The 25,676-nt window shown below is 43.9% G+C and overlaps 2 protein-coding genes across 6 annotated transcripts in view; one reads left to right on the plus strand and one right to left on the minus strand.

Moving 5' to 3' along the window:
* Positions 1-900: 900 nt before the first annotated feature.
* nagpa (N-acetylglucosamine-1-phosphodiester alpha-N-acetylglucosaminidase) lies at positions 901-23,596 on the plus strand. 3 transcript variants are annotated; one of them, XM_008116790.3, is made up of 11 exons: positions 901-1,057; positions 3,474-3,959; positions 5,372-5,511; positions 5,627-5,735; positions 6,706-6,834; positions 9,507-9,715; positions 9,949-9,996; positions 12,761-12,889; positions 18,501-18,617; positions 19,849-19,897; positions 21,332-23,596. In XM_008116790.3, exons 1-11 carry the CDS (start codon positions 933-935, stop codon positions 21,546-21,548), a joined length of 1,758 nt encoding a protein of 585 aa, XP_008114997.2. In that variant the 5' UTR covers positions 901-932; the 3' UTR covers positions 21,549-23,596. The 3 variants fall into 3 exon arrangements, with proteins under 3 accessions (XP_008114997.2, XP_008114998.2, XP_003224796.2); XM_008116791.3 differs by having other exon boundaries at positions 9,952-9,996; XM_003224748.4 differs by lacking the exon at positions 12,761-12,889.
* A 728-nt stretch (positions 23,597-24,324) lies between these two features.
* Positions 24,325-25,676, minus strand: part of wdr90 (WD repeat domain 90) — a 57,345-nt gene continuing 55,993 nt past the window's right edge. For all 3 annotated transcript variants that reach the window (XM_062964605.1, XM_062964604.1, XM_062964607.1), the window contains one exon: positions 24,325-25,385. In XM_062964605.1, the coding sequence (XP_062820675.1) occupies positions 25,228-25,385 (158 nt within the window). In that variant the 3' untranslated portion in view covers positions 24,325-25,227. The remainder of the gene's footprint in view (positions 25,386-25,676) is intronic.

A 25,676-nucleotide genomic window follows, 5' to 3' on the forward strand; every position in this document is an offset into this window, starting at 1 on the left:
TAAGGAACAGAGAGTGCAGTTTCAGGTTCCCACAGGAAAGGCTGGAGTAGATAACCCTGACGCCAGCCAGGTGCATACCGACATGGGAATGGGAGAAGGGAGGACCCAAGATTCTCAGCTGAATGATGAGTCTCAGAGAATCAACGAGCAAACTGACCTTGATGAGTTAGGTTCCTTAGATAGGGCTGACCGTTTGGAATTCAGACTTCAGCAAAGTGTGAGAATCGCAAATGAAAAAAGACCAAAAGTTAATAAAAATATTATACCAACAACTACTAAAATGGGCAACAGAAGAGGAATACATAAAAGAATGTATGATAAAATGGGCAAAAGACATAGGCCATAGTTTGAATTTGGAACAATGGGAAAAATTTGGAAAGAGAAACTAAAATATACAGCTGCAACCGATATTAAAGAAATAAACAACAATAGCATCCAAGTGAGGCCAAACTGCATTCATTCTGGAGTGTTCTTAGAATCATAGAATCATAGAATCGTAGAGTTGGAAGAGACCTCATGGGCCATCCAGTCCAACCCCCCCACTAAGAAGCAGGAAATCGCATTCAAAGCATCCCCGACAGATGGCCATCCAGCCTCTGCTTAAAAGCCTTCTTATTTTAGAATTTTTAAATACTGGTAGCCAGATTGTGTTCATTTCCATGGTTTCCTCCTTTCTATTGAAATTGTCCACATGCTTCATGTGAATTTCAGTGGCTTGGCTGTCAGAGTGGTCCAGCATTTCTGCGTCCAGGTTAATTCATCAGATGCTCTGCTATGGCTTTCTCTGAAACTTTTCCTGTTGACAAAAAAATAAAATAAAATAGGTGCCATTCCCGCATTGGACCAGCAGAGGGGGCGAAAGAGCAACCAGGCGCGGCGCGGAGTTGCTTCCCACCTGACCGCTTGCCATGTGACCGGGCCGGCGGCTCAATATGGCGGCCTCCAAGGAGCGGTCCCAACGTGGGCTGAGGAAGAGACAGAGCCTGGCCGCACTTGCTGCTTATTTCCTAGCTCTGCCCTGCTGTTTCCTGGGAGCTCAGGCTGGCAGCGTGGCCTGGTGAGTGTCCCAAAGCCGTGGAGACCCTTTTGGATGGCCTCCTGCTCACTTTAGTCCAGTCTGAGACTAGGCCAAAGCGTAGCCATGTTTCAGAAGCATTCTCTCCTGACGTTTCTCCCACAACTATGGCAGGCACCCTCAGAGGTTGTGAGGTCCGTTGGAAACTAAGCAAATGGGGTCTATTTACCTGTGGAATAATATCCAGAATTCTTGTCTGTTTGAGGCAAATGTGAATATTGTAATTGGCATAACAATTATTATTATTATTATTATTATTATTATTATTATTATTATTATTATTTTATGACACAGCAAACAAGATAGATATGCTGGATTTCGTATTACAAAATCACAAGTCGAACACTTCCCAAGTGTCTAGGACTGTGTGATGTATTTTATTTATTTATTTATTTATTTTTCAAACTTATATGCCGCCACTCCCCTAGGGCTCGGGGCGGCTTACAAAAACCGGCTAAAATCAACAATTTAAAAACATCTTAAAACATCTTTAAAACATTTTTTAAAACATCTTAAAAGTATTGTCGGATGATGCGTGCAGATCCCAGTCGGGTGGCCTTTTGCAGTTGGCAGATCGTAATTTTGTCAATGCTTATTGTTTCCAAATGCCGGCTGAGATCTTTTGGCATGGCACCCAATGTGCCCATCACCACCGGGACCACCTGCACTGGTTTCTGCCAGACTCTTTGAAGTTCAATCTTGAGGTCCTGATAGCGGCTGAGTTTTTCCTGTTGTTTTTCGTCAATGCGACTGTCACCTGGGATGGCAACATCAATGATCCAAACCTTTTTCTTTTCCACAACTGTGATGTCTGGTGTGTTGTTCCAGAACTTTGTCAGTCTGGATTCGGAAGTCCCACAGTATCTTTGGTGCTCATTTTCCAATACTTTTGCAGGTTTGTGATCCCACCAGTTCTTTACTGCTGGCAGGTAGTACTTGAGGCATAGGTTCCAGTGAATCATTTGGGCCACATAGTTGTGCCTCTGTTTGTAGTCTGTCTGTGTGATTTTCTTACAGCAGCTGAGGATATGATCAATGGTTTCGTCGGTTTCCTTGCAAAGTCTGCATTTTGGGTCATCAGCTGATTTTTCCATCTTGGCCTGAATTGCCTTTGTCCTGATGGCTTGCTCCTGGGCTGCAAGGATCAGGCCTTCTGTCTCCTTCTTCAGGGTCCCATTCGTGAGCCAGAGCCAGGTCTTCTCCTTATCAGCTTTTCCTTCAATTTTGTCAAGGAACTTTCCATGCAATGTTTTGTTGTGCCAGCTGTCAGCTCTAGTTTGTAGTGCGGCTTTTTTGTACTGGTTTTTTTATCTGCTGTGCTTTGAGGAGTTTCTGATTTTTGACTTCAATCAAAGCAGGTTCTTCACTTTGCTTTACATATTCTGCCAGGGCATGTTCTTCTTCTTTGACTGCTTGTTTTACTTGTAAGAGTCCTCTGCCCCCTGATCTTCTAGGCAGATATAGCCGGTCAACATCACTACGTGGGTGCAGTGAATGATGAATGGTCATGAGTTTATTATTATTATTATTGGCAAAAGGCCACCCTACTGGGATCTGCACGCATCATCCGAAAATACATCACACAGTCCTAAACGCTTGGGAAGTGTTCGACTTGTGATTTTGTGATACGAAATCCAGCATATCTATCTTGTTTGCTGTGTCATAATAAAATAATAATAATAATGTAAATATAGCAGGGGATTGGACTGGATGGCACATGTGTCCCTTCCAGTTCTATGACTCTATGATGATGATATAATAATAATAATAATAATAATAATAATAATAATAATAATAATATAGCAGGGGATTGGACTGGATGGCACATGTGGTCCCTTCCAGTTCTATGACTCTATGATGATATAATAATAATAATAATAATAATAATAATAATAATAATATAATCACGCATCATCTGAAAATACATCACACAGTCCTAGACACTTGGGAAGTGTTCGACTTGTGATTTTGTGATATGAAATCCAGCATGTCTATCTTGTTTGCTGTGTCATACAATAATAATAACTTAAAATAATAATAATAAACATGGCAAGTGGTTGGACTGGATGGCCCTTCAAAGCCTGGCAGCTCCCTGCTTGAGGAAATCCTTCGTTGGGAGGTGTTAACTGGCCCTAGTTGTTTCCTGACCAGAATTCAGACAGGAATACACTGATCAGACTATACAAAGAAGCCACTGAAATAATAAGAATAATACTTTCCACAGATATATACAAACCTTCCTTGCTTAGTTTCCCCATACCTCACAACCTCTGAGGATGCCTGCCATGGATGTGGGCTAAACGTCAGGAGAGAATACTTCTGGAACATGGCCATACAGCCTGGAAAACATACAACACTAAAATGATATTATTAATATTGGAGACTTCCCGCCTTCCAGGGATTCCAGGAACGCCGATCTCTTGCTGCCGTATCTTCCTCCTCAACATGGACCTCAGCGTCGCCTTCGCTTCGCCAGGGAGTGTCGGACTCTCCTCCTCAGCAACACAACTCACGAATCCTGGCCCAGCGACAACAGTAGCGATTCCTCACTGGCCGTCACACGCGGATTCGTTTCGTACGTTCCTCCAAAGGGTCCCAACAGCCAACAGGTGTACGGCCATTTCACAGTCGTACGTGACCCTCTCAGGACGTTCTCTGTGTTGGAACCCAAAGGGCCGGGTGGATGCCAATCCCGGATCACCGCGACGGTGGAAGAGACTGCCCGAAACGGCCGGTGCCTGGTGGCTCAGAACGGGGGCTATTTCAACACGAAGACAGGAGAGTGCCTTGGGAACGTGGTGAGCGACGGGCGACTCGTGCAAAGTGCCGGAGGAGTCCAAAACGCTCAGTTCGGCATCCGGAAAGACGGCACCCTTGTTGTCGGGTAAGAACTCCCCACTTTTCAGTATACTTTTCCCCTTTCAGTCAGGCATGGCAAACCAGAGATCAGTTGCCAGAAAGAGGCAACTACAGCCCATCTACAGTGACTATTTAATGCTGTTTCAATACATAATGCTGTATTGAAGAAAGTATTTTTATTGTGCAGATAATTATACAGTGTTCCCTTGCTACTTTGCAGTTCACTTTTCACACCCTCGCTGTTTCATGGGTTTTCAATAAAGATTAATGTACACATTTATTGCGGTATTTTCACTGTTTCATGGGTTTTATTAAAAATGTTCAAGTGAAACATGGTTGAAAAAATAAGAAAGGGTTTTGGAAGGGGGGAAAGGAGAAATAAAGGGAGAGGGGGGAGAGTAGGGAAGGGTTGGAAATTAAAAAAGGGTTACAGTAGAGTCTCACTTATCCAACATAAACGGGCCGGCAGAACGTTGGATAAGCGAATATCTTGGATAATAAGGAGGGCTTAAGGAAAAGCCTATTAAACATCAGATTAGGTTATGATTTTACAAATTAAGCACCAAAACATCATGTTATACAACAGGTTTTCAATATGCAGTAATGCTACGTAGTAATTACTGTATTTACGAATTTAGCACCAAAATATCATGATGTTTTGAAAACTGACTACAAAAATGTGTTGGATAATCCAGAACGTTGGATAAGCGAGTGTTGGATAAGTGAGACTCTACTGTATTTAGCTTCCATTCTTCTTCTCTGCCGGTGTACTGTATATTGTAACTGCTAAAAGAAAGTATAAATATTAAAATAAATATAGTGTCCCTACTTAGTGGATTTTCCCTGGTCCTGGGAAATCCTAGGAAATCCTAGAACCAGATTGAAACCCAATGCAAAAAAAGTCACTTTAATTCTGGAATTACGTTAATGCAACTACCCCTTTCCAAACGTCATTGAAAACTATAACTTCGTTGATTTTTTTGTGACTTCTTATCACTTCTAGATCAGAACAGAAGCTCTCTCATGGGATTTCAGGGCAGATATGAGTGGTGCCCCTGGTGGCACAGTGTGTTAAAGCGCTGAGCTGCTGAACTTGCGGACCAAAAGGTCCCAGGTTCAAGCCCCGGGAGCGGCGGGAGCGGCCGCCGTTAGCTCCAGCTCCTGCCAACCTAGCAGTTCGAAAACATGCCAATGTGAGTAGATCAATAGGTACCGCTCCGGCGCTCCATGCAGTCATGCCGGCCACATGACCTGGAGATGTCTATGGACAACGCTGGCTCTTCGGCTTAGAAATGAAGATGAGTACCAACCCCCAGAGTCGGTCACGACTGGACTTAATGTCAAAGAAACCTTTTCCTTTACCTATGAGTGGCCTATGCTTGATAGTGTTGGTTGTGATATTTCTGACACACTCAACCTCCCTCTTGTCTCTTTCAGGTACCTTTCCGAGGAAGAGGTCTTGGCGAAAGAGAACCCCTTTGTGCAGCTCCTGAGTGGGGTGGTTTGGCTCCTGCGAAATGGGGAAGTGTATGTGAATCAGAGCCAGGCCGTGGAGTGCGATGAGACACAGACGACAGGTATAGTTCCAAAGCCTCTGCTTCCGGAGAGCCGGTTCTCCTGCAAAATAGCCTAAATATTGGGGCCATTGCACAGAGGATAACCATTGCCTCTATATGTCTCTTCTTGCAACAGGGACGTTTGACACGTTCATCAATACAGTGTCTGCTAGGACGGCTGTGGGGCACGACAGGCAAGGACGGCTGGTCTTGGTGCATGTGGATGGACAGACCAACGCAAGAGGGTAAGCCTACATAGCTGCCAAAACTTTCCTCTTAGGTTACGATTGCCATTATTTCCTTAAAAACAAAGACTGCTGCACATTTTGTTTACAATCCTCACTGTTTTCCGGAAGCAATTAAAAACATGGCTGTACCATTGTGCTTTCGAGTAGACAAGTCCATTATAACCTGGCCCATATCCACATTGAAACTTGCCCTGTCACTTAGTAGTTTGATTTCTGTTTAGATTTATCTTTCCTGCTTGTCGTGTCTATTTGATGTATGCTCTATTCTGTAATAGATACCCCCTTCATCAATTTAACTGTCACCCAGACTGTTGTCCTATATTGGACCTTTTAACGGCTTGGATGATTGTTTAATATTTTAATTATGCTTATTTTAAATTATGACTTGTTAATTTGTTTTTAAATGCATTCTTTGATGTCTTAACTGTTGATTTTATGATATTATATTATTGTATTGGGCTTGCCGCCATGTGAGCCGCTCCAAGTCCCCGTTGGGGAGATGGAGGCGGCATACAAAAATAAAATTATTATTATTATTATTATTAATCTACATAGTAGAATTAGCGCCATTTGACGCCACTTTTGCTGCCACAGCTGTCTTATGGAATCATGCGAGTTGTATTTAGGTGAGACGTTAGCACTCTTTGCCAGAGAAGACTAAAGATTTCATAAAACTATTAACTCCCCAGACTCAATAGCATTGAGCCAAGTGGTATCAAAATGCATTAATTCTCCAAGGTAGATGTAGAATAGAGCTCCCGTTTTAAGGGCAGCACTCAAAGATCTAAGCATCTAGGACACCAGGGTGAGAAACCGCAGGATTTTACTATTTGGTTTGGGAGGTGATTTGAGCCATTTTTCAGGTTGGAAATCAAGAAAGCAGATTATTCCATCCATTCATCCTTTGGTAACAATAAATACTGCTTTCCTTTCCTCATTTGATGCTATTATTTGAATTACTCCCCAGTCTGAACCTTTGGGAAATGGCAGAATTCCTGAAGAAACAGGACATCGTCAATGCCATCAATTTAGACGGTGGAGGATCGGCCACCCTGGTCTTGAACGGCACCCTTGCCAGCTACCCCTCCGATCACTGGTAGGTGCCCCCTTATTACTTATTACTTTATTATTACTTAAACTTTATTGGAATTTTCAGTTAAAATGGCACCGGCACAAAATGAACTCCAGTATCATAATTTTATTGGTATTTTTTATTTGAGCTCATCTCATATGTATATGTATGGGGAGTGTCAATGTCATGGACAGAACGCCAGCGAGTAAAACAAAACTCAGTTTATTGAGGTTACAGAACTAAAAACGCCCGTAGGAGACAAAGAACAGGGCAAACACTTGACTTCAGTGTGATAAGTAACAAAAAACAACTCAGTTTGAGTTTAAACAATTCAAAGGGATAAACCGGATTAAACAGAAGTATAATCCGGATTAAATCAAAAGTGCTTACTTCAGCCTGGCAAACAATGCAAACAAAAGAGGATCAACAGGAGTCAGAATGTAAACAACAGACTGGTAGCAGATTCCTCTCTGCTACTTAGAAACAGCAGGAGAATAAACCAGGCTTGTTTATTCCTTCCTGCAGCAAACGAAAAGCGTGGTCGTAGTCAGGATTCAGTTTAAGGTTCAGCGGCCAACGATATCCAGGTCCAGGCACAGCAGTCAGGGTAATGGCAGTCAGCAGGGTCCCAATCCGGTCCAGAGGTCAATAGCCAAGCGTAGTCGTCTAGAAATCCAAAGGTCTCATCGATAGCCAGCAGAAGGGATAATCCAGAATCGAAGTCAGTCAGTCCAGCGTCAATCCAGTGCGAGTAGATATTGCCCGTCAAAAAGACGACGGAGGTCCAAGCTATCGAGATTAAACACAAGTTGCACAGAGAAAAACCCCGCACAGTTCCTCCCGCCGTCGATGCCCAGTGTCCTTGGTAAACTTACGTATCCAGTAACGAATCACACCCGTCTTCAGGAAGTTCCCCAACAAAAGCCCAAGCGTCCGTCCAGATTACCTTGCCCAACGCAATTAGACATTGGTCCCAAACCCCATTTTATCCCAGTTCAAGCTCATCATCGCTGTCAGCTGCCATCCCAATTCCAGGCGCCCCAACATCCTCATCCTCATCAGAGCTTAAGCACCTTTGACTACGCCCCACAGCATCCCCAGCTGTGGATCCCGCTCCATCCCTCCAGCCAGTCCATGGGTCTGATCCTGCAACCCGCCAATCACCTCCCATGCTTTCATTGCCTGTTTCCCCAACACCCAAATCCTCCCACACACGAGTCCATTCCATGTCGTCCTCCTCCGAGCTGGCCATCTCTTCCTCCAAACCCTCAGAAAAACCCTCAAATGAGTCCTCATCTGTCGGGTCTGTAAACAAATCCCGGAGCCGTTTTCTTTCACGCTCCTCGAAAGAGTCTGACTCTCGAGAAGTCTTATGACCCCTTCTTCTATTACCGGAGCCCGAAGGCTCAACCATAACAGTCAAAGTATGCACGTATATTGGTTGGTTTGTCTATTTGTACCAATAATAATAATAATAATAATAATAATAATAATAATAATAATAATTATTATTATTATTATTATTATTATTATTTGAAACACAACAATATGAGTCCACAGCAGACACTCTGCTGGCTGTTGAATTGGATCCCACGTCGAACACTTCCCAAGTGTCTAGGACTCTGTGATGTATCAGCGAATAATGCGTGCAGACCCCAGTAAGGTGGCCTTCTACAGCTGGCAGGTGGGGATTTTGTCAGCACCGATTGTTTTTAAGTGCAGGCCAAGGTCTTTAGGCATTACACCCAGTGTGCCCATCACCACTGGACCACCCTGACTGGCTTGTGCCAGAGTCTTTGCAGTTTGATCTTTAAATCCTTATATTGTGCCAGCTTTTCCAGTTGTTTCTCCTCAATCCTGCTGTTCCCTGGGATTGCAACATTGACAATCCATACTTTGTCTTTTAACACGATTGTGAGATCAGGAGTATTGTGCTCCAAAACCTTGTCTGTCTGAATTCAGAAGTCCCAGAGTAGCTTGACTTGTTCATTCTCTGTAACCTTTTCCGGCTTGTGATCCCACCAGTTCTTTGTCACAGGCAGATGGTCTTTGTGGCACAAGTTCCAATGAAATATTTGAGCAACGGTGTTATGCCTCTGCTTGTAGTCTGTGCGATCTTTCTGCAGCAGCTGAGGATGTGATCTATTGTTTCATCTGCTTCCTTGCAGAGTCTACATTTGGGATCTGTCATTATTATTATTATTATTATTATTATTATTATTATTATTATTATTATTATTATTATTATTATTACCAAGGCTCCTCCATGGCTTTACGGATATGAACCCAACTTCATGATCTAACTTAAAGTAACAGAAGGGTTTGAACTAAAAATAAAACACCCCTTTCAGGCCCAGAGCAAAGGGAGGGAAAATTACAATGTGAATTGGCTGTTGCTAGGTGAAGTGGCCCTTTGTGATTTCACTGGGAAAGGAAGGAAATGAAGTGGATTGCTGCTGTTAGGTGAAAGGGAGGGACAGAGAAAAAGGAAGGAAAGGAGGAAGGAAGGAAGGAAGGAAGAGAAAAAGAAGGGAGAACTTTGTAATTAGATCTGAAAAAATCAAACCTGCAAATGTGGAGGGTAGTCTTAAAGGGGCTGCTAGATTTCTGTTCCTTCTCCCTTTTTCCAACTTAATGTGGCAACGGACTAACACAGCTGCAACCCCACCGGTCTTCCTCTCTGTCCTTCTTCCCAGTGCGTTCGACAGCATGTGGCGCTGTGCTCGACCCATCTCAACCGTCCTGTGCGTCCACGAGCCTCTTTGCCGGCCTCCGGACTGCGGGGGACACGGGCGCTGCCTCCTGGGGCAATGCCAATGCGACGGGGCTTTTTGGAAAGGCCCCGCTTGCAACATCCTGGACTGCGGACCTTCCAACTGCAGCTTCCATGGGATCTGCACACAGGGTAAGAACACCCTCGGGGCTTTCAGAATAGGTTTTTAGTAAAGGTAATACCAGCAGTCACCAAGTTACAAACATCTCCCCCTCGGAAGGAAGGGAAATCCACTCCTGGAAGAGTTATTATTTATCAGCCCAAAGACATTTCTGTAAAAACCTAAATTGTCTGGTCTTACAACAGCCATTCATCTCTCTTGTGTCCCACCCTCACCCAATTTTCTCCATTCTTTTCTATTGCAGCAGGATGCCTTTGCGATGCTGGCTGGGAAGGCGCAAACTGCACTGAAGGTAACCCAACTTTTCTCTTCTGTATTGCTGGTTTGTTCAGTTTGCTTTCAATTATTATCTATATATATAAAAGAGTGATAGCATCACGGCGACCAACAAAACAACAAAACTACAGGCCCCCCAACCTTGAAATTTGACAACACAACCCATCACCCATGGCTCTAGGTTGATACAACAAAAAGAAAAGAAAAATAAAGTCCTAATTAGAGGGAGAGGAATAATTGTTTTTATCTAATTGCTGCCAGTTAGAAGGCTAAGCTCCGCCCACTTGGTCTCCTAGCAACCGACTCACCCCAGGGGAGAGGCAGAGTTAGGCTTCACTTAGACCTCTTCCACAGATAATCTAATTAATATCGCAAAGAACACCACTCTGAAAACAAGGGAATTCCAGACAGGAAACAATCCGGGCCAGCTAACACCTCCCAACAAAAAATTCACTCAGGAGGAAACAGCCAGGCTTTAAAGCTGCAAGGCCATTACATGCTAATCATTTTCCCTAATTGCAGCATTCATACTTGCCTCCAACAGACCAAAAAAAAAATCAGAAATATTGTATATTCACAACCTTTAGGAAATAATATCCCCTGATGGCGCAGCGTGTTAAAGCGCTGAGCTGCTGAACTTCTGGACCGAAAGGTCGCAGGTTTGAATTGGGGGAGCGGAGAGAGCCCCCACTGTTAGCCCCAGCTTCTGCCAACCCTAAAGTTCAAAAACATGCAAACGAGAGTAGATGAATAGGTACCGCTCCAGCGGGAAGATAACGGCGCTCCATGCAGTCATGCCGGCCACATGACCTTGGAGGAGTCTACGGACAATGCCGACTCTCGGGCTTAGAAATGGAGATGAGCACCAATCCCCAGAGTCAGACATGACTGGACTTAACGTCAGGAGAAAACCTTTACCCTTTACCTTAACTACCACCAATTCCTCAATACTTTATTTCCCATACCACCAGACTTCGCCACAGCAACGCGTGGCCGGGCACAGCTAGTTTCATATAATTTTAATAAATTCTGTAGAACAATGTCAATATTCACTTCACTTATTTCTTAATTAGTCGCTCTCCACCAGAGTGCTCCCAGCGACTTACAATTTAAAATATCATTCCACAATATAAAAACATTCAGCATAAAAACATTTAACAGTGACAATTTGGCAAATTAGATCTGATTACTTAAATGCACAACCAAACAGCCAAGTCTTGAGTGCTTTTACAAAAGGTCGCAACTCCGACATTGCTTTAACATACGGAGACAATGAGTTCCACAGAATTGGAGCATAAGTCGAAAAGGCTCTATGCCTTGTAGCTTCCAGGCGTACCTCCCTTGGGCCCGGTACGTATAGGAGATTTTCCTGGGAGGATCGAGGTGACCACTGATGGAAAAAAGGAATGAGGCAGTCCCTAAGATATAATGGTCCTTGGGCATTTCGGGCTTTAAATATTGATGATGATGATGAAATACTATACCTGTCTACCAGAAGTAAGGCTCGTTGAGCTCTGTGAGTTTCATTTCTGCTATATAAAGTAATTCACATGTAAATAATAATAATAATAATAATAATAATAATAATAATAATAATAATAATAATAGACATTGACAAAATTATGATCTGCCAACTGCAAAAGACCACCCGACTGGGATCTGCGCGCATCATCCGAAAATACATCACACAGTCCTAGACACTTGGGAAGTGTTCGACTTGTGATTTTGTGATACGAAATCCAGCATATTTATCTTGTTTGCTGTGTCATACAACAACAACAACAACAACAATAATATTAATAATAATAATTTTTAAAAAAACTTTATTTGTACCCCGCCACCATCTCCCCGCGGGGACTCGGGGCGGCTCCCATTGTTACAAAAGTAACAACACAAATACATTAGCACAATATACACAGGTTAAAACACAATAAGGTAATAAAACAAAAGGTAATACAACTGTAATAATAATTATAATAATAATAATGTATATAGCACTAGCTTGGGTACCCAGATTATTTGAAAAAGGTATTGTTTGTTTTGAGGTATTAAGTGATATCATTTTGTTAATTAGTAATATTATTTATTAGAAACAAGCCAGTCTTTGATTTCGTTTTTTTGAATACTCCCATTACATACAGAATGATGTGAGTGAACTACAATTACCAGAATCGTGGGTCAATTCTCCCCAGTCCAGGCCTGTATACACAGCTGACCATGTTGTGCCTGTGTGCCAAGTTTGATCCAGATCCGTCATCGGCTGGGTTCAGTGCTCTCCGGATAAGGGTGAATTACAACTCCCATATGCCAAGGACTGTCACCTCCAAACTCTGCCAGTATTTACAGTTGGCCATGTTGAGTATGTGCCAAGTTTGATCCAGCTCTGATGTTGGCTGGGTTCAGTGCTCTCTGTGTGCAGATGAACTACAATTCCTCAAATCAAGGTCAATTTCCACAAACCCCTGAAGTATGTTCTGTTGGTCATGGGGCTTCTCTGTACCAAGTTTGGTCCCGGTCCATTGTCGGCGAGGGTCACCGTTTTTCTGGATGCAGGTGAACTACAACTCTCAGATTCTGAGAGCAATCCGAAACTCCGCCTGTATTCACATGTAGGGCATGTATGCCAAGGTCAGTCCAGATCCGTTACTGATGGGATTCAGAGTGCTTTGGATGCAGAGTGAACTACAACTTCCACGCGGAGTTGTATTCCTCCATTCCATTTTAGAAGTTTCCCTGTGGCAGAAATCTATGGACTTGGGCTTTCCTCCTTTTTATCCCAGTCTGTGCAAAAGGATCCTATGGGGACGGCTGCCTCCAGAAATGCCTTTGCCTCAATGGTGGCCAGTGCGACCCTGTCCACGGATCCTGCACTTGCCCAGATGGCTACCAAGGAAAACTCTGTGAAGAAGGTAGGAGACAGTCTTTTTTTGTATCCACAAGGGTAATTTAAACCTAATCTGTCCTACGTAAGTATTATTTGCCCACTTGAAACTAGTATCAATAGCAAGACCATAATTGGTGGAAAGAATAACTTCATCCCCAGAGGTTGTGAGGTCTGTTGGAAATTAGGCAAGTGGGGAATGTCGAGGATGGGAGAAAGAGGCAGGTGTGAATGTTGCAATTGGCCACCTTGGTTCACACTGAAGAGCCTTTCAGCTTCAAGGTCTAGCTGCTTGCTACCTAAAGGAATCCTTTGTTGGGAGGTGTTAGCTGGCCCTGATTGATTCATATCTGGAATTCCTCTGTTTTCTAAATGGTGGTCTTTATTTACCATCCTGATTTTAGAGTTTTTAAATACAGTAGAGTTTCACTTATCCAACACTCGCATATCCAACATTCTGGATTATCCAACACTTTTTTGTAGTCAATGTTTTCAATACGTTGTGATATTTTGGTGCTAAATTCGTAAATACAGTAATTACTACATAAGATTACTGCGTATTGAACTGCTTTTTCTGTCAAATTTGTTGTGCAACATGATGTTTTGGTGCTTAATTTGTAAAATCATAATGTAATTTGATGTTTAATAGGCTTTTCCTTTTTTTAAAAAATAGTTTTTATTGTGATTATTTTGATAATTACAGCCAAAGTGGGGGAAAATATTGGTTGTGGAGGTATAGGAAAGTAGGAAAAAAATATGTCTTTTTAAAAAAAAAAAAAAAAAAGGAACCCACATACATCCCGTGAGTTAAAACTATGACTTCCCATTGTCCTCTTTAGGGTAATTGTTTTTTCTTGCATTCTTCAACTATTGTTTGCTCCAGTTTTTATTCCATTATTACTGTTTATACATCAGATAGATTTATAATGAGTGGTGTTCCTCTACTCTGAATAAATTCTTTATAGCCCGACCAGTCTTTTTTGTTGCGTTTCTTAGTTTCTGTGTCAAACAGTCCATCTGTAAAATCATAATCTAATTTGATGTTTAATAGGCTTTTCCTTAATCTCTCCTTATTATCCAACATATTCGCTTATTTATTTATTTATTTCCAACATTTATATCCCGCCCTTCTCACCCGAAGGGACTCAGGGCGGCGTACAAAATTGGCAGCAATTCGATGCCTACACATAATTAAAACAGCAATAAAAATCCAATTAAAACAATTAAAACAATATAAAAAATATAAAACAAATGATTAAAATCCATTCCTCCAAAATCCTCGTGTTGTAGCCGTAAATCAGTCTGGGTCGTCTTTATCATTTAATCTTCGAAAGCCTGGGCACATATCCATGTTTTCAGGGCTTTTCTAAAACTCAAAAGGGTTGGGGCTTGCCGTATTTCTCTGGGGAGGGTGTTCCACGGCCGGGGAGCCACCACCGAGAAGGTCCTGTCCCTCGTTCCCACCAGCCGCGCTTGTGAGGCAGGCGGGACCGAGAGCAGGGCCTCACCAGATGACCTTAGGGATCTTCCTGGCTCATAGGAGGAGATACGTTCGGACAAGTAGATTGGGCCAAAACCGTGTAAGGCTTTATAGGTCAAAACCAGCACTTTGAATTGGGCTCGGTAGCATATCGGCAGCCAGTGGAGCTGGCTAAGTAGGGAGGTGGTACGCTCCCTATAAGCCGCCCCAGTTATTAATCTGGCTGCCGCCCGTTGTACTAATTGGAGCTTCCGGGCCATCTTCAAAGGCAACCCCACGTAGAGAGCGTTGCAGTAGTCCAAATGGGATGTAACCAGAGCGTGGACCACCGTGGCCAAGTCAGACCTCCCAAGGAACGGGCGCAGCTGGCGCACAAGTCTTAGTTGTGCGAAGGCTCCCCTGGCCACCGCCGAGACCTGGGGCTCCAGGCTCAGCGATGAGTCCAGGAGGACCCCCAGACTGCGAACCTGCATCTTCAGGGGGAGTGCGACCCCGTCCAACACAGGCTGTAACCCTATTTCCTGTTCAGCCTTACGACTGACCAGGAGGACCTCTGTCTTGTCTGGATTCAGTTTCAATTTGTTCGCCCTCATCCAGTCCGACACAGCGGCCAGACACCAGTTCAGGACCTGAACAGCCTCCTTAGTGACAGGTGGGAAGGAGTGACAGAGCTGGACATCATCTGCGTACAGATGGCACCGGACCCCGAAACTCTGGATGATCTCTCCCAGTGGCTTCATGTATATGTTGAACAACATGGGGGACAATATCGACCCTTGCAGGGACCCCACAGGACAATGGCTGTGGAGCCGAGCAGGTGTCCCCCAGTGACACCATCTGGGAACGACCCTCCAGGAAGGACCGGAGCCACTGCAAAACAGTGCCTCCGAGACCCATCCCAGCGAGGCGCCCCAGAAGGATACCGTGATCGACGGTATCGAAGGCCGCTGAGAGGTCCAGCAGAACCAGCAAGGACACACTCCCCTTGTCCAGTTCCCGGCGTAGATCATTGACTTAGGCGACCAAAGCTGTCTCGGTACCATGCCCCAGCCTGAAGCCAGACTGTGCCGGATCCAGATAATCGGTATCTACCAAGAATGCCTGGAGTTCTGCGGCCACCACACGTTCCACGACCTTGCCCAAAAAGGGGAGATTGGAAATAGGCCGATAGTTCTCCAATTGAGTGGGGTCCAGTGATGGCTTCTTCAACAGCGGTTTGATCACAGCCAATTTGAGGCTCGCTGGAAATATGCCTTCCCGAAGGGAGGCATTCACCACCACCTTCACCCACTCGGCCAATCCCCCTCTGGCTTCTCTCACCAGCCAGGATGGGCAGGGGTCTAGGATGCATGTGGTAGCCCTCACCTCTCCAAGCACCTTGTCCACATCCTCAGGTTGAACCAATTGAAAAGAATCCATCAAAATATGACAAGCAGGTGCTCATGTTACATCCCCAGAGACTGCCGTTAATATGGTGTCAAAGCCAGAATGGATCAAAGCGACTTTGTCCGCAAAGAACCGAGCAAATGCTTCACAGCGGGCTGCCGAGTTGTCAGGGATCCCATCTTGAGGGACGGGATATAAGAAACCTCTGACAACTCGGAACAGCTCCGCCGGATGGTTCTTTGCAGACGCAATATTAGCTGCAAAGAAAATGTTCTTTGCAGCATCTATTGCCGTGGCACATGCCCTAAGATAGGAACACAGCCGTGTTCGGTTTGGCTCGCTCGGCTTTGAACGCCACACGCCCTCTAGTTCCCTCTTATTTCGCTTCATCGCTGCCAGCTCCTCAGTGAACCAAGGAGATGGTTTAGCTCGGGTACTCGAGAGGGGACGTTCCGGAGCGATCATGTCTATTGCCCTGCCCGCCTCCTTGTTCCAGAGGGCGAACAGAGCATCGACAGGGTCACCAGCCGAGGTGGCGGGGAATTCCCCACGAGCTGTCAGGAATCCATCCGGATCCATAAGCTTCCTGGGGCGGACCATTTTAATAGGTCCTCCACCCCTGCAGAGGTTGGGGGGCACAGTGAGTCTAAACCTGATCAGGTGATGGTCGGTCCATGGCAAAGGATCGATGGTGAGCTCCTCCACAGCGCCACCTTCCTCCCATCCCTGGCAGAAAACCAAGTCAAGTGTGTGCCCCGCTCTGTGGGTAGGGCCAGATACTAATTGGGACAGCCCCATGGTTGCCATGGCGGCCATGAAGTCCTGAGCCGCACTGGAGGGAGTGCTTGAAGTCCCCCAGCACAATGAGCCGTTGGGACTCCAAAGCCAGGCCCGAGACCACCCCGGCTAGCTCAGGCAGGGAGGCTGGAGTGCAGCGGGGTGGTCAGTACACTAGCAGAATCCCTAAACTGTCCCGGCTCCCTACCCTCAGATGAGCACACTCAAACAAGGTAGACTGCGGGATGGGGCACCTGGTCAGGGGGATGGACTCCTTATAGACCACTGCAACCCCTCCTCCCCTCCCTCCAGATCTTGGTTGGTGCTGCACGGTATATCCTGGTGGACAAAGCTGGGTGAGGTTGACTCCCCCAGCCTCGTCCAACCAGGTCTCCGTTATGCATGCCAGGTCTGCCCGCTCATCCAGGATGAGGTCCTGGATGATTGCAGCTTTACCGTTGACAGACCTGGCATTCAGCAGCACCACCTTCAGATCGGAGGGTCTGCCAACCTGGGCACCCAACTTTATTATGTTAGGAGGCCGTTTTAGATCTACAAGCACTCTATTTCTCACCCCAGGCCGAATTAAATTATGCCTCCCTTTCCCGTATCTCCCCCTCCCCTGGATAACTTTGATGGGGGCCCCCAGCTGCTAAATGCACACCCTCTCCCTACATGGTCTACCATAGTGGTAGACTCACTTTTACACGCGAGGATCATATTACCGCTGCTTCCTACTCCTACCTCCTTTGAGGGTTATATTGATGTTCTGATTGGAAGCAGCAGTATACTCAGCGTAAGCCGTTAAGATGTTAATTTCTTTACCCCAACCCCTATAAAAGTGCTCCAGTGCTTCAGTGTTGTTTGTATTGTTATCTGTAGATGGTAATTGCACTGGCCCAATAGCCTCTAACCACTGCCCTTCCTTCCCACCCTCCTATTAGCCTCCCTGACCCGTAATTAATACCCTAGCTACTAACACACCTTGATCACTACAGATGTTGACTGTGGTTGTAACGACCTCAATGCCAAAGTGCTATAGTGCTTAATTCAAATCCAAAGGAGGGTCCAGCAATAGGTATTTGATGTTATCATAATTAATATTTGATGTAATATAGGTGGTAAGCGGTTTAGTTCATAAAGTGCAGTGCAGCAGTTCAGTTCTACTGGAAAGTGCTTATTGGTGCCCCTTCTACACTTAAAAGTGCTTTAATGATGACAACACTGTCCTCCCCAAAGTGTTTGACGAACATCTGATTTTTAAAGTGCTCAGCAGGCAGCAGCTCAATAGGACAGAAGCTATACAAAGTTCTTTCCCCTCTGTTCTTATTCACTCACCGGTGTGGAGTGGGGGAGGGAGGCAGCAGGGCCACAGCCAGGGCAGGATGGTCCTTTAAAGTGAGCTCCACTGCCCTCTTCCTCCAAGGTGTTTCTGGAGTTTGCCAAGTTCTTTCCCCTCCGTTCTTATTCACTCACCAGGGTGGAGTGAGGGAGGGAGGCTGCAGAGCTATAGCCAAAGGCAGGATGGTCCTTTAAAGTGAGCTCCACTGCCCTCTTCCTCCAAGGTGTTTCTTATCCAATGTTCTGCCGGCCCATTTATGTTGGGTAAGTGAGACTCTACTGTACGGTTAGCCAGATTTCGTTCATTTTCTTTGTGTTGAAATTGTCCACAAGTCGACCATAGAAGAGCACTTGATGAACCAACATGGGCACAGCATATTATTGGAGAACACAGAAATGCTGGACTACTCTCACAACCACTATGTCAGACTTTGAAAGAAGTCTTTGAAATCCACAAGCAGGAGAACCAGAGAATCAAAGGCATATGTTTTTTTCATCGTGTAATAGTCGCACCCTTTATTAATATAAAGGGGATTAAAAAGTGGGACTATTATGCAATGAAATACAGCCTGACTTTGTGTTTGTCAGCAGAAAATGTTGCTTCTAGCTGTATAACTATGATACTTGCTTACTTGTCATGGCATCTCTTTTTCAGCCTGCCCCGTCGGACAATACGGCCCAAACTGCCAGCATTCCTGCCATTGTCCAAACCAATGTCCTTGTGACCAGAAGACGGGCAGCTGCAATATTTTTTCTGCATCTCCCGGAATAGGTGAGTTAGATTTCAAAGGCATAACAGGTTAATCTGGAATAGCAATATCCAAAGATACCTTCTTGCACTATTGAGTTAGACCAGTGGTTCCCAACCTTTTTTTTGACTAAGGACCACTTGACCAGGGACCACTCTCCAACATTAGTACCAAAAGGGTTACAAATCAGTTTTTGGTCAACTTTAGATTCGGTTTGGTTATTTGGGGTGCTGATTCAGAAAATTGCATTGGATAGGCCACATCAGCTCTAGTTTCTGATACAGAACATTTGCCATCCAGTAGTTGCCGTCTACTCACCCACAGAAAACCATATTTAATAAGCCTCAGCACTGTAAGACCTGTCGCTCTGGTTGCAATGGTGTAGTAATGGTGAGGCTGCGGACCATATTTTAGTTCTTGCGGACTACTGGTGGTCCATGGACCACAGATTGGGAACCATTAAGTTAGTCAGGGATACATGTTTTGCGCTTAAGTTTGAACGAGGCATGGTCTTTGCAAGGCTAAGGTTCCTATTTCACCACCTGGCACCGCCAGATCCTAAATATCTCGGTTGTTTGATCAGGATAGCAGTGTCGAATCAGGGTCAGAAGGACAATTAATAACTTTAGATGAAAGAAACAATAGATCCCTAATCACGAAGGATTAAAAAGTCATCGCATTTTTTATTTTTTGTTGTTGTGTTTTTGTTTTGTTTTTTGGGCTTATTTTTTCTTTCCTCTATTACCTTCCCTTCCCTTTTCACCCTCTATTCTATACCCATTATTGTTCTCACTCTTCCAATGTTCAAAACTACCTATTAATTTTTTTATTAAGGATAGCAGTGTCAAATCAGAGAGATCAATTTTATTTCTATGAGATTTTAACTATTCCTCTTGTGGATGTGGTTGTTTTAGTGTTGCGGTGACTCACCAGTGTCTTCTAGCTGGGATTTACAACTAATTATCTCAATTATCCCGCAGAGAAGACTTAGTTTCCTCTGTAGAGCTTGTATCCTTGAAAAATGTCAGGATGCGCAAAGGCATGATCACATTGGGAAATTATTTTCTATGTTTGTCTTAGCCAACCTCTTTCTCTTGACCTGTAAGAACCAATAGTAAAACAAAACAGGCTGTTGCTTTCCAATCAGGTTGTAAATATTAAATGCCCCAAGTCTGTATTTGTGTTGGAAATCTGTCCTGTCTCTGTTTAGTTAGGAAATAAGCATCTAGACACCTGCTGTTTGCTTCTTTTCAGCCGGACAGTGTTTGTTGAAAGACAGTCAGGAGGAGCACCTCTTCACACAGTAAGTCGCTTAGCTATTTTTTGCTGGTTGTTGTTGCATGCCTTCAAGTGGATTCCACCATAAGACGATGCTAAATTAAACTTCTAAGATTTGCTCAGAACCCCGGGGATTGCAATGGGCTCCTCTTTGAGAGATTGTGACCAACTCAAAGAGATTTCCATGAGTGAGTGGGGCTTTCAACCTTTGTTTCCAGAGCTCAAACCACTACATGACCGTTGCTTTTGCATTGTAGTCTTTTGTGATTATTGGAACAAACCAGGCATGGCAAACTTCGTCCCTCCGGGTGTTTTGGACTTCAACTCCCACCATTCCCAACAGCCTCAGGTCCCTTCCTTTTCCCCCTCAGTTTGCCCATGCCTGGAATAAAATGAAAGCAGACAGTGTTTTAGTTCCTTTTGTTATTTCTACTTTTGTTTTCCCCTCCCCAATTTATAAATCTCTTTTGTCTCACAAAGAAGACTCAGACAGCTTGCAGAAACGCCAACAATGAACAAAACATGCAAACGTTCGAAAACAGATCAGTAAAGGTTAAAAATATAGAACACACCCAATATTTATTTTTATAGATTCCTATCATATTGCTCTTTATAGTAGTTCTTGGCTCTTTATAGTGGGGTTAAGGACACAAAATTTATGTGAAACTTGAATATATATATTTATATTTATAAAAATACTATTTTTTTAGCCTGAGAGAAGACTTCTTTAGGAATCTGGACACAAGCTGGAATGTGTCCAGAGGACGACTAAAATGATCAAGGGTCTGGGGAACAAGCTCCATGAGGAGTGGCTTAAAGAGCTGGGCATGTTTAGCCAGCAGAAGAGAAGGCTGAGAGGAGACATGATGAAGGCCATGTATCAAGATGTGAGGAGAAGCTTTAGGGAGGAGGGAGAAAGCTTGTTTTCTGCTGCCCTGGAGACTAGGATGTGAAACAATGGCTTCAAACAACATAAAAGGAGATTCCACCTGAACATTAGGAAGAACTTCCTAACTGTGAGAGAGAGCTGTTCAGCAGTGGAACTTTCTGCCCCACAGTATGATGGAGGCTCCTTCTTTTAAACAGAGGCTGGATGGCCATCTGTCGGGGGTGCTTTGAATGCGATTTTCCTGCTTCTTGGCAGAATGGGGTTTGACTGGATGACGCATGAGGTCTTTTCCAAGTATGAATCTCTGGGTCTTCCACTACGACTCTATTATCAGCTAACGCTGTCAAGTGTTGTTGTTATTATTGATATCCCACTTTCTTCTCTTGACATGAGACTCAACGAGAGTTGTGCTGAAGGACATAAGACATTCCTAAAGCAAAACATTTTAATTCAAAGCTGTGAATACTCGTATCTGCAAAAGTCAGCCCTGCAGATGTGAAAAGCTGTCTTGCTATCCCAACTGCTATTATTGTCCAAGTTGTTTATTATCTCTGTTGATTGTCTTCACAGGAAGGCCTGGATAGGTATAACGTTGAGTTTGTCCATCCTGCTTTTGCTCAGTGGTGCGATGAATGTGAGGCTGCTCTTGTGCCGCTCCCTGGAGCAAAGAGAGCGTGGGAAATACATTTATCACCCACTGGAGGACATGAATAGGGAGAGCCACCGGTGCCCATCATCAGACGACATTTGGGATGCTGTGCAGAGAGAAAGAGCCGATTCCCTTTGAGGAGAAGACAAACGCAGCACTTTCCATCCCAGCAGCACTTTGTAGCAAAACCTTCCATGGGTTTTCTTGTTCATGAAGAACAATGGAGAGTGGGAGGATGTTCATCACTGGAGAAAAGAGCCTAAACTATCCTGTGACATTTGTGAAATCATGAGAAGTGTCCCTGATGGAACATTTTTTACAGAGATGAATATGTATTGATGATGTATGGCTCTGGAAGGACACCTGAAGGAAACATTTTAAGCCGAGGTTCATGTTCTCTCACTGTTGAAGGGCCAGACTATACTTTGCAAGAAACATGAGCGCACTGCTCATACCTTATTTGGAGTGCAACAAAACCGCGAAAGAACAATACAATATTTAATATGAAGAACAATTTTAACCAACATAAACTTACCCGTATTGCAATGGGAAATGTGGCCCTGGCTGGCGAGAGAGTCACATTTATTAGGATTTTTGTTGTGTGCCTTCAAATCGTTTCAAGACCCTCCAGTGGCGCAATGGGTCGAACCCTTGTGCAGGCAGGATTGCTAACCGACAGGTTGGCGGTTCAAATCCAGGGAGAATGGGTGAGTTCCTTCTGTCAGCTCTACCTCCCCATGCGGGGACATGAGAGAAGCCTCCCACAAGGATGGTAAAAACATCAAACATTCGGGCAACATCCCCTGGGCAACATCCTTGCAGACAGCCAATTCTCTCACACCAGAAGCAACTTGTAATTTCTCAAGTCGCTCCTGACACACAAATTTTTTTAGACTATCACAGAGTTTACTTATCAAGAATTATTCAAAGGGGATTTGCCTTTGTTTTCATCTGAGGTTAAGAGTGGGACTTGGTTAAAGTCACACTTATTTTCCTCCATCCCTCTCTCAATCCTTCCTTTCTTCCATGTGTGACACGAAGCAAAGGAATGTGTGACACAAAGCAAAAGCAATGCAGTGAGGGTGAATAAATTGCCTTGGCGGGCTGTATTCTGACCATGGAGTTTAGTTTGAGGACCCGAATTCTGTGACTAATACGCGTATGTGCCTTCGAGTTGCCTACTGACTTATGGCAACTCTATTTATTCAACGGTGTTCTTAAGCAGCAAATAATTAAGTGGTGGGTTTGACAGTTCCTTCCTCCAAAACAAAGCCTCCAGCAGTTGGTATTCATTGGTGGTCTCCCATTCAAGTACGATCCAGGGCTGACCTTGCTTAGTTTCAAACATCAGACTGGATCTGGTGCCTTTAGGGTATTTTGGCATAGGCAAATGCATCTTACCAAGCTCCCTGATAAACAAACTTAATTTTTTAGCACTCACTGGCACCATTATGTCCTTTCCACTGTTGCTGTTTTGGGCAAACTCCCCAAACTGGAAGTTTGAGGGCTAAAACATCTGGTAGGATGGAAGGGTGAAATGAACTAAAATCATAATAAGGGAGCTTATGATGTCCAATCGCCATCATTTCTGGAAGTTGCTCACTCATGCCATAAAAGCACAGGCTTTCTGTTCAATGGAATTAACGTTGCCCAAGCAGATCCAAACGCCAGCAAGAAAGACGAGAGTATTGTAATTTCAACGATCCTTAAGTGAAAAGGTGAGTTGAACTTGAACATTGGATTGTTCAAATAGTAATAGAATGAAGGCCTGGGAAGCTTAGGTTTGTTTATTTCCTCCAAAGAGCTCAGAGATAAAATGCTGAATAGGGCCTTAAGGTATTATGGTTCTTACTTCCAATTAAAATGATGACAGAATTAATTGTTGTGCTTTAGGTTTTCATGGGTCTCACTTTGGTCTCATGACAAAGGGTTTTTCAGTAATATTTTTTGAAAGACAACTGTTTCCTTTGGGCCAAGAGAGTTATTTAAAAGCCTGAATTGGAATATCTGACTCGCTTTAGGTGCACTTTACTTCATTTTGGACCAATGGCCGAAACCCACTGATTTTTGGTTTTAGGTCACGTTTGAAACTTTGTCTTGAAATAATCTATTTTGTTATCACTGGAAACGAGAGAACTGAAGAAACATGGCATTTGTACAAAATAAACAGATTTTTCTCTCTCCTCTATTTGCTTTTTATTTACTTAAGAGTTAAGATTTTGTAAAGGGGAAAATGTACTTTCCTTCAGTACACTTTGTACTCTAAACACTGTACTCTAAATTACTGGATAAAGAAAATAAAGATTCTCAAAGATCTGGGTTGCTGTGAGTTTTCCGGGCTGTATGGCCATGTTCCAGAAGCATTCTGTCCTGACGTTTCGCCCACATCTATGACAGGCATTCTCAGAGGTTGTGAGGTCTGTTTGAGGCAGCTCTGAATGTTGCAATTGGCCACCTTGATTAGCATTGAAAAGCCTTACAGTTTCAAAGCCTGGCTGCTTCCTGCTTGGGGGGAATCCTTTATTGGGAGGTTAGCTGGCCCTGATTGTTCCTTGTCTGAAATTCCCTTGTTTTAAATTTTAAATTCCCTTTTTAAAAATACTGGTAGCCAGTATTCACACTTGCCTCAAACAGACAAGAGTTCTTTCTCCCACCCTGGACATTATTCCACAGATATATAAACCCCACTTGCCTAGTTTCCAACAGACCTCACAACCTCTGAGGATGCCTGCCATAGATGTGGGTGAAACGTCAGGAGAGAATGCTTCTGGTAATGCAAAATTGTGATATTTCACTGCAATACTCAGCATTAGTTACCTTGGAGCTGCTGGGACATGGAACACAGCAACATTTGAAGGCAGCACCATTCAAACCCAGACTTAACGCTTGTGAGGAATTTACGGAGAGATTCAAGTATTATCAAATATTCGTTTATTTGGAAGCAAACTAAAAACATACATTTTGGCTCCTTTCATCTTACTATAAATTAAGAAACAAGCACTTAGGAGAATAAATATATTTATGTTCTATGCCAAGCTCAACCAAAGGGAATAAATGGGCTCATCTCTCAAAAGGATTCTTAAAAAATATAACTCTTGCAAATTTTGAATACAAGAATCTTCATAAAAATATTCCTTAAAATGTTCTTCCACTTAGAAAAAAAGATTCATTAAAAAACCACATTTTTTACAATCTCTACTTCTTCGTAATCCGACCCTCTTCACAAATGTTTTCAATGGGTGGTTCTTTGTTGTGATTTTATATTATCCGCTGCCATTGTGAAGAGGTTTATGGGTCATTTCTGGCTTGTTTGTGCCAGAAAATTTAGCAAAAAGAGCCATAAAAATAAAATATATTGGGTTGTTGTGTGTTTTTTGGGCTATATGGCCATGTTCCAGAAGTATTCTCTCCTGACGTTTCGCCCACATCTATGGCAGGCATATATTATACCTCACAACCTTTGAGGATGTCTGCCATAGATGTGGGCAAAATGTCAGGAGAGAATACTTCTGAAACATGGTCATACAGCCTGAAAAACACACAACCCTGTGATTCCGGCCATGAAAGCCTTCGACAACAAAACGTATTGGAATCCATTCCGGTTTTAGAAAACTATACAATCTATATGCACATATGTACAAAGCATTTCCACTTCAAAAAGATGCCCAAATAGTTTATCTTGCTGATCTAAGTTGGTCTCATGGTCTGAAGGTTATGGCCTTTGAAATCTGAACACCGATCCTGGGAAAAACAGAATGGGATGCCCTGGTTTCAGTTCTATAGCGTTACCGTTGTGTTGCGGTTTTCTCCCTCCTGTTCATCTGACCTGCACCTCCCAGACCAGGATCTCGTTGTAGGAAGCTGTGAAGAGCTGCTTCCCGGACGGGGTGAAGTGGCAGAGGCCCACGGCATCATCGTGCCCCACGTAGTCTTGCTCTGTCCTCACCTTGTGGTCGATCAGCCTTAGCAGACGCTCTGTGGGGAAAAAAACCAAGCTAAAATACAATGGAGCAATGGGTTCACATTACAGGAAAGGAGATTCCATTTCAACCTCAGGAAGAACTTCCTGAACATTGGAAGAGCAGTTCAACAGTGGAACTCTCTGCCTCAGAGTGTGGTGGAACTCCTTTTTTGGAGGCTTTTAAGATGACCATTTGTCAGGGATGCTTTGATTGTGCTTTTACTGCAAGGCAGGGGCTTGGACTAGATGGCCCATGCGGTCCTTTCCAACTCTATGATTCTGTAAGCAGGGGTGAAATGGTGGAG

Source organism: Anolis carolinensis, unplaced genomic scaffold (genome assembly GCF_035594765.1).
Source record: "Anolis carolinensis isolate JA03-04 unplaced genomic scaffold, rAnoCar3.1.pri scaffold_13, whole genome shotgun sequence".
Lineage (NCBI taxonomy): Eukaryota > Metazoa > Chordata > Lepidosauria > Squamata > Dactyloidae > Anolis > Anolis carolinensis.

Excerpts from the sequence above, each read along its gene's own strand:
- nagpa (XM_008116790.3), top strand. The coding sequence starts at position 933 with ATGGCGGCCTCCAAGGAGCGGTCCCAACGTGGGCTGAGGAAGAGACAG. Across the intron at positions 5,736-6,705 it reads GGACAGACCAACGCAAGAGG|TCTGAACCTTTGGGAAATGG; the intron begins GTAAGCCTACAT and ends ATTACTCCCCAG. Across the intron at positions 9,716-9,948 it reads CCATGGGATCTGCACACAGG|CAGGATGCCTTTGCGATGCT; the intron begins GTAAGAACACCC and ends TTTCTATTGCAG.